At 59.3% G+C, this 7,477-nt stretch overlaps 1 protein-coding gene across 1 annotated transcript in view; it reads right to left on the bottom strand.

Moving 5' to 3' along the window:
- Nucleotides 1-5: 5 nt before the first annotated feature.
- Nucleotides 6-7,477, bottom strand: part of PLEKHM2 (pleckstrin homology domain containing, family M (with RUN domain) member 2) — a gene marked incomplete at its 3' end in the record, with an annotated part of 35,959 nt that continues 28,487 nt past the window's right edge. Inside the window, exons 8-21 of the mRNA XM_009330344.1 lie at nucleotides 7,118-7,237; nucleotides 6,290-6,524; nucleotides 4,335-5,114; nucleotides 4,002-4,071; nucleotides 3,824-3,914; nucleotides 3,449-3,513; nucleotides 3,013-3,101; nucleotides 2,331-2,463; nucleotides 2,053-2,243; nucleotides 1,693-1,758; nucleotides 1,031-1,190; nucleotides 618-797; nucleotides 417-533; nucleotides 6-29 (exon numbers count right to left, since the gene is read on the bottom strand). Of these exons, the coding sequence (XP_009328619.1) occupies nucleotides 6-29; nucleotides 417-533; nucleotides 618-797; nucleotides 1,031-1,190; nucleotides 1,693-1,758; nucleotides 2,053-2,243; nucleotides 2,331-2,463; nucleotides 3,013-3,101; nucleotides 3,449-3,513; nucleotides 3,824-3,914; nucleotides 4,002-4,071; nucleotides 4,335-5,114; nucleotides 6,290-6,524; nucleotides 7,118-7,237 (2,321 nt within the window). The remainder of the gene's footprint in view (nucleotides 30-416; nucleotides 534-617; nucleotides 798-1,030; nucleotides 1,191-1,692; nucleotides 1,759-2,052; nucleotides 2,244-2,330; nucleotides 2,464-3,012; nucleotides 3,102-3,448; nucleotides 3,514-3,823; nucleotides 3,915-4,001; nucleotides 4,072-4,334; nucleotides 5,115-6,289; nucleotides 6,525-7,117; nucleotides 7,238-7,477) is intronic.

Genomic DNA, 7,477 nt, shown 5'->3' with positions numbered 1-7,477 from the left:
TCCAGAATGGCCTTGTGCAGGAGGCCGACCTGAAACACACGTGTGGGGCAGTAGGAGGGGGAAGGAACGACAGCCACTTCTCCCCCTTGTTGTAAAACCACCTCAAAAACAGACGGGAAAAGTCGCCTGTGTCATCAATACAGGTGACAGAGGGGCACGGGGCTGACCCAGGTTCCTCCCCACTCCCCTTGCCAGCCCTGGATGCTCACGGCCCTCCTTGCCAGGGCACTCAAGCTCTGAATCCCACATCCCACAGTTATATGGACACGGAGGAGCTCCGTGGCTTTCCTGCCCTTGGTGGGAAAGCTGGGTTCACCCTGCAGGGAAAAAAATCACCCGCTCCTTCCTCGGAGAGCGCTGGCCCTGTTCGCCCTTCCTCGCCGGAGGAAGGGTGTGACGCAGCCTGGCACGCTCACCTGGTAGATGTTCCTCCACGTGGCGTTCAGCGCCGAGAGGAACCTCTCCAGTTCTGTAGTGCAACTAAAATAGAGGACCCAGGGGGGCAGGAACTGCTTGCGGTCCTGAGCAAACTCCTAAACATCAAGAGAGAGGCCGGGCGTTACCACCGCGGTCCCTGCCCAGCCCCGGGCTGTCCGGCCCCGAAGCGCCATGCTCACCAAGATACAGTACTCCTTGCCAGCCTCTGTGGAGATGGCAGTGATGTCCGTCAGCTCCACGGTGCCCAGCGAGCGGAAGAAGCTTGTCTGGCAGTCCTCGTGGCAGGTGAAAGCCTTCTCGTCCGTCAGCACAAGGCAGCAGGGGACGCAAGGCGTAGGGGCAACACCTTGGGGGATCACCTGCACGGGGTGGGGAAAGGGGGGGGTTAAAGTCTGGCATGAAGGAGCCTCATCTCCCCAGGGTGCCTCGGGGGGAAGCCCTCCCGGCTCGGGAGAAAACTGCCTGCTTCATCCCTGCCAGACATCCCCGCTCCCGTCGGCAGCTCCGTGCCGGCTGGGCTGCGCCCCAAAGGGGCTCCGGGCGAAAAAGGGGGGTCGATGCACCCGCGCTTGGGGGCCTGTCCCTGGCTCACCCCTTTGGAGACAGCCTGGCAGAAGTACTGCATCCAGTCCGCCATATCTTCCTCGTTCTCGGCACTCAGCTCCAGGGAGGGCCGGTCCGTCAGGATCACCTGGAAGGAGTGGGGCCGGTCGGTGGTGTTGGAGCGCCGGCATCCCCCACACTGCTCGCCACTGGGAGAGAGGGGGGAGGGATGGAGGTCAGCGGGACGGACTGGCCAGCACTAGCCTGAGAACAGCCTCCGTCTGCCCTCCCTGCGCGGCACGTCACCCCTTTCCCCCACAAGCATTCGTTTCCCATTTGTGACATCCCCTGCGGTTGCTCCAAGGATGCCCTCCGTCTCTGCACATCGTGGTAGAGCTGGAGTTGAGCACAGTGGGTTTGGGGAGGTCGCCCAGCGTGGCTCTTGGAGGGGTATGTCAGCCCCTCAGAGGCCAATTCCCCATCAAAGGGTGGGCTTGGCATGCAAAACCCAGGAGGAAACGAGCCCATCTCCACCTACGCGCACCGGAGCCAAAGCAAATGGGCATCTGTACTCAGCCAGGAGCAAGCAGGGAGTCCCGTGGCACAGACTAGATCATGATTTGCCCAGAAACACCTCCCTGAACATCCCAAGGAGCTCCTGATCCCTAGATCCCCGCCGAATCTGGGTGCTACATCCTACCAGCTGCTTACCCCATGTTGATGGAGAGCAGAGGGGTGACGTCTGTGCGGTCCGGGTACTGGTACAAGATCCCATTGCTGCCGTTTGGGAAGATGAGAGAGGTGGTAACTGGAGTCAGCTCGGCCCCGGCAACTGCACAAACAACCTCTGCCTTCGGTCCCACAGCCACTCCTGCCCTGCTCTCCACCCACGCAGTCCTGTGGGGTTGCGTTCCTGCCGCTGGGCAGCCACAACTGGTGGCTTTAGCCTCCCAGGTGACAAGATGGGTCCTCTCCATCTCCCAAGCAGCTCCTGGGCAGCAATCTGGTCCCAGCGCCTTCTCTGACGAGCCCTGGCTGACCCCCCTCCCGACCCACAGCCCCGGCGCCCACCTGAGCACCACGAAGCAGGTCTTCCACTGCTCTTTGCCCAGGTAGGAGGTCCCCGCCTTGTAGTGCAGGATGCCGTCCTTGGTGACCGCGTTTTCGGCGGAGGTGTAGCTATTGTTGGCGGGTCCCAGCGCCTCGTCCATGGGGTCTTCCCAGTGAACGAGGCCGTAGAAACGCACAACCACGTCGCAGGCCTGTGAGGATCAGGCGGGGAAGTCAATGGGAGGGAGTCTCCCCGAGCCTCCGCCACCTGCAGTGATGGCTGTGATATCCAAACTCACCTCGCACTTGGACTCCTGGGCCACGAACTTTGCGAGTGCCAGTTTCTCCATGGTGGCGTCCGTGAGGATACTGGGGTATGGGGGCTCCCGGCACCCTTTGATCATGGCTGACTTCAAGGAGACCAGGAAGAACCTGAGAGGGAGACAGAGATCTCTGATGAGGCCAGGGCAAACAGCCCCTCATCTCCCTCACGCGCTCTCACGCCGAAGGGGCTTCCCTTCAACGTGGGCCTCTGGTCTTCCAGCCCAAAGGGTCTCAAAATCAACCTCACAGACCAAAGGCGACGGGGGTTGCAAAGTCTGAGCTCAAGGAGAGATGGGCGAGACTGGGAGATGGACACCCATCCCAACACAGATCCCAGTATGACCATCCAGGCCCTAAAGAGGTCACCTCCCTGAGCTGACAACACGCAGAGAGACCCGGGGACGTGCCTTGAAACTCAAGACCTCGTCCCTATTCATCCCAAGTGACACACAGTCTCCATCGCCCAGTGCCTGCAGGGTTCAGCCGGTGGCATCAAACCAAACCCCAAACCCCCTCTGGTTGCAGGACTTTGTCGTGAAGGGCTGTCGCTGGAGTCTCTTGCATTCCCCAAGTCACGCCGGGAGCCCAAGGTGCTGGCCAGAGGTCCTGCACCCCGGGAGGAAAGTGCCACGGTTCCGCCGCCCGGTCCCTGCTTACTCGGTGAGAGCCACGTCCGCGGTGTCGAGCAGGAACTGCTTCCTCCGATTGGTGCACACCAGAGTCACCGTCTGCTGATCCAGCCCAACCTGTGCCACATATGACCGGTTAGGGAAGCCAGGTGGGGGACGAGGGGTGGTGAAGCAGGGCTGAACCTGGCTTCTGGCCCTCGGGGGAGAAGGTCAGTGGTCGCTCTGCTACCCATGCGAAGATACGAGCAAGCTGGGCACCCGCAGAGGTGGCATTTGAGGGGGGATCGCTTCTAACTCCCCCAGTCTCAAAGATTCACTGGCCAAAACGCTCCCCGTGGAGAGAGCGCCTCACAGAAACACCCCACCGTGACACTCCTGACACCCCTGCGGCCGGAGGAGTGAGGACCGACCCCCCCCACTCCCGCTCCCTCCAAGAGGGCTGACCCGACCCAGGTTGCACTCACCGAAATGTAGTCCAGCTCATTATAGGAAACGGCCTCCTCCACCATGTACGGCTTCTCCGCTGCCCCTGGCACAGACACAAAGAGCCACGTGAAGAGGGGCAAAGGACCCCAAGCGCTGCCCGGATCCGGGCCGCTGCGCAGCAGCAGTGACAGACCTGCAAACCAAGCCGTGTCCCAGGCAGCACGGAGCTGCGGGGCACGTGTCCCAGGGCTTCTTGGGTGACAAGTCAACCTGAGCTCCCTACTGTGACTCTGGGGGACACGAGAGAACTGGCAGGAGCTGGCAGCGAAGGTAGTGAGCTATGGTGCCCTAATTTATGGACAAGCAGCCTCCCTCCCTGCAGCTGAAGCACAGAGGCTGTTGGGATGGGATACCTTTCCGGATCAGGTACACGTAGCAATCTGTCAGCAGGACGTAAATCAGCTGCAGGTTCCCCTCCATGTGCCCGGTGCTCATTCGGATCATCTGTGCGGAGAGGAAAGAGCGCTCAGCCCGCGACCGATGCAGGCACAGAGGCGGTCATTTGTGGGAGATCGATGTTGACCACCTTACCCTGAACAACTGTTCCTCGTTCTCCCGAAAGACGTGGATCATCAGCAGGAGGAGATGGTTGTTATCCACCCTGTGAAGAGAGACAGGAGAGGATAGACATAGACGCGGGGCTGGGTGAGTCCAGGAAGGGCAATCCCCTTCCTTATTGAACTTGTCCATGATTTGGGCAGCTGTTAGCCCCCCAAGACCTTCTCCTCCTGACCCCTTGTGCCTCATCTTCCTCCTGGAAAAGGATGGGCTTTGCCCCCGAAACCGAGGACACAGGGAAAAGTGACAGCTCGAGCTCAAGATTGTTTGGAAGATGCTCTCCCTGCTGAGCAAACCCAGCCTCACCTGAACTCGGAGGGATGGGTCAGCTCCGAAGGGCTGCCCTGCCCTTCCTCCACGCCAGAGTCCTCGGCACTGCTCGGGGAAGGGCTGGGCTGCTCCTTCTTCGGCTCGTGGAGAGCCTGGGGGTTGGCGGTTTCTGTCTGGCCAGTTTGGGGTTCGTCACTCGCCCCTCCAGACTCCTCTACTGCCCCAGCTGCTTCTCCCTCTCTCCTTTCTTCTTCTTCAGGAGCCTCAGGGCTACCAGAAACATGTGGCGGTTGGCCAGGCCCTGGAGTGTCATGGTGGCCACCACCTGGTGCAGCAGCGTTTGGACTCTCGACGGTAAAGCGGTAGAAGTCCATGGGGGCTGAAATTCCCTCACTAAAGTCGCCAGAGGACGATCCATCCGGGGTCTCCCCTGGCGTGCCAGTCCGAAAGGACTGCCCGGGGGGCTCGAGGGGGGCATTCCAGCCACCGGGGTCCAGCTGCCCGTTAAGCCTGTCCATCACCTTGCTCAGCGGCTGCCCCACACTCTCCATGGACGTGTCCTTCATCTCGGGGATGCGTAGAGCCAGCTGGCTGAGGGCAGAATGGTCACGACCCTCTTCCTGCCCGCTTGGGCTTGGCTCACCAGCCGGGGCAGCGGGACCATCATCTCTCTGCGGGTCTTCTCTGTCACTCAGCCCGTTCATGCCGCTGTCTCCGCTGGCCTGCTGGGTCTCGGGCACTACGGGCGCAGGGGTGTTCATTGGCTCCTCAGGCTTCGCTTTCTTCTTCTTGCCCGTTTTCTTCTTCTTGGCTAACCTGCATGGTGAGAGACCAATAGAGATGTCACTCATCTGTGCCTGCTTAGACTTCTGCAATACAGAGAGGGGGTCCCACCCTTTCCCAACAACCTTCCTTTGCAATTTTCCCTGTTGCAGAGAAATCCTTGTATCAAGAACATCGCTCAATGTGCGGCCACATAGAGCCCCCGTCTCCATGCCAGCTGTCACAAGAAAAGCAGGGTATGGACACTGTTTCCTACCTATCCAAAAAAGAAAAGAGTCATCGGCTGCTGGATGCAGCATCTTGGGCTTCCTTTGGCTGCAAAGGGGATCACAAATGGATGCGGAGCTAAAGTGACATGGGAGAAATCCCTGTCTGAGAGCAAGATGCTGGGAAGGGAGAAGGTTTCAAGAGGACGTGGGAATGCTGTGTCCCCGCCTGCCAGAAGAGGGAGACGCAGGCTGGAGCCTGCTCCAGCCGAACGGCACACCGGGATGCCGGCTGCGGAAGTGTTCAGGCCTCCCATGGCACCCAAACGGCTGCCAGGTCACTCTTGTTTGGGAAGCAAGCACGGTGCTCCTCTTCCCATGTGTCTGCAGGAGAGCGGGGTGCGACATAACCCAGCTCCTCTGCTCCTCCCAGGAAAAAAAGGGTGCGAGAACAAAGCACAGGCCTGCCGGGCTGCTTTTGGGGTGCCCCCAACCCTGGGTGCGAGCAGACAGAGCCTTGAGCTCTTTGTCTGGGTTTAAGGGCTCCGAGGGACCCCTGGGGATCTCCTCTGCAAGTGTCAAACACAGGCCAGCAGGTCTGCGGAGGCATCTCCCTCAACAGGTTTAGCCACAGCTCATTGACAAACAAGAGGAAGGACGGGAGAGAAGATCTGAGACCCAGAGTTGCTGCAAACCTGCCACCAGCTGGAGAAAACTTCAAATAAAAGCTCACGGCTTCCGCTGAGCTCTCCGACACAGACGGTCAGGCAAAGGTGTTTATGTCGAGCCAGCCTGTAGCTCTACAGACCCAAGGGACCAGCTCTGTTGATGCCTACAGAGCATCAGCTGGTGTCCAGAGGTATAAAACCATTTTCTCATGATTGTAGAAAGGCTACACCACAGATGCTCTCTCCGTTGGGCTAGAAGGGCTGGCACATCATCAACATCTGGTGACAGATGACACTCGGGGCGTGTTTACAGGCCAGGCAGCTCTGTCCCTACCTGATGACCTCTAGCTCTGTGCAGCTCTCGGACTGATCTGTTCCTTCAGGGGTGGCTTCTGCCTTCTCCTGGGAAGCTGCGTGCACCGGCGTGGTCTCGGTGGAGGACGGCGCGTCGGCTTTCTCCTCGTTGAAGGGGTTGTAGCGCTGCGTCGGGCTCTTCACGGGGGCCTTGCTGCCGTTCGCCTCTGAGGCGGTGGAGCGTGGGCAGCTGAGTGTGTCCGTGAGGTCTCCATCTGCAAAGACAAGAAAGGAAGAGCAGAATTAATGTCAGCTGGGGCACCTGGATCAAGTCAAATCAAGCAAAGCTGCGCGCTGGGGACTCGGGGCACTACAGGATCACAATACTGCTCACAGGGACACCATCCCGGGCACTGGCAGAGTGCTGCCGGACCAGCTTAGCTTCAGAGATTGCTGAAGGCAGCAGGGCCTTTGCGAGGAGGGACAGAGAGGCCAGCGCGCACCCCAGCATCGCTCTGCATTTTGCACCCGCTGCAATTTAGACAACGCCTAGAAATAACAGCTCGGTCACCCAGGAGCTGGCAGCCGGATTAAGATGTAGAGGTAGCGTCCTTGGGAAGGAACTTGAGGGGTCTTGGGGCCACAGGGCTCCTTAGCAAGATGACAAAGAGCTAAAGAGGCTGCTGCCCCGCATTGCTGCTTCTCCCCTGCGACTGGGTCTTAGGAAGACACTCGCTCGGCTAGAAGGGCAGAAACAGGGCCAGCCCGTAGAGCAGCGATCCTTACGGAACCGGCTGCTTTTCTACGCTTGCACAAGACACACACGGGGGGCTGGAAGTGTGGTGGAGGGGGGGGACAGAGCATTCACCAGGGTCTGAGGACAGCAGGCTGCACAGACAGGTCGTAGCACAACCAGCTTGGTCCGTGTTAGTCTTCAGAGGGAAAAGGAGCAGCGGAGAAGGGCTGCAGGAGTCATGCTCGGAGTTATCTGTCCACAAAATCAGGGTTAAAGGGAGGTTACCCATGCCCTTCTCTTCTCCAGCACCCTGCATTTCCAAAGACAGCTAGAAACCTCTTGCTAGGCAGGGAAACCCCTTCTGAAGGAAACCACAGCTCTGGCAGACTGATTCAGGGGCGTAGGTTTTGAGCAGGAAAAATGAAGCAAGCCTCTTATAAAAATCTAATAAAGGCAGTTTTGTGACGGCCAATTTCAAAACGCTGCTTTGTT

This window comes from Pygoscelis adeliae, unplaced genomic scaffold (genome assembly GCF_000699105.1).
Source record: "Pygoscelis adeliae isolate BGI_AS28 unplaced genomic scaffold, ASM69910v1 Scaffold728, whole genome shotgun sequence".
NCBI classification, from domain to species: domain Eukaryota; kingdom Metazoa; phylum Chordata; class Aves; order Sphenisciformes; family Spheniscidae; genus Pygoscelis; species Pygoscelis adeliae.
This window is presented reverse-complemented; position numbering and strand designations above follow the sequence as displayed.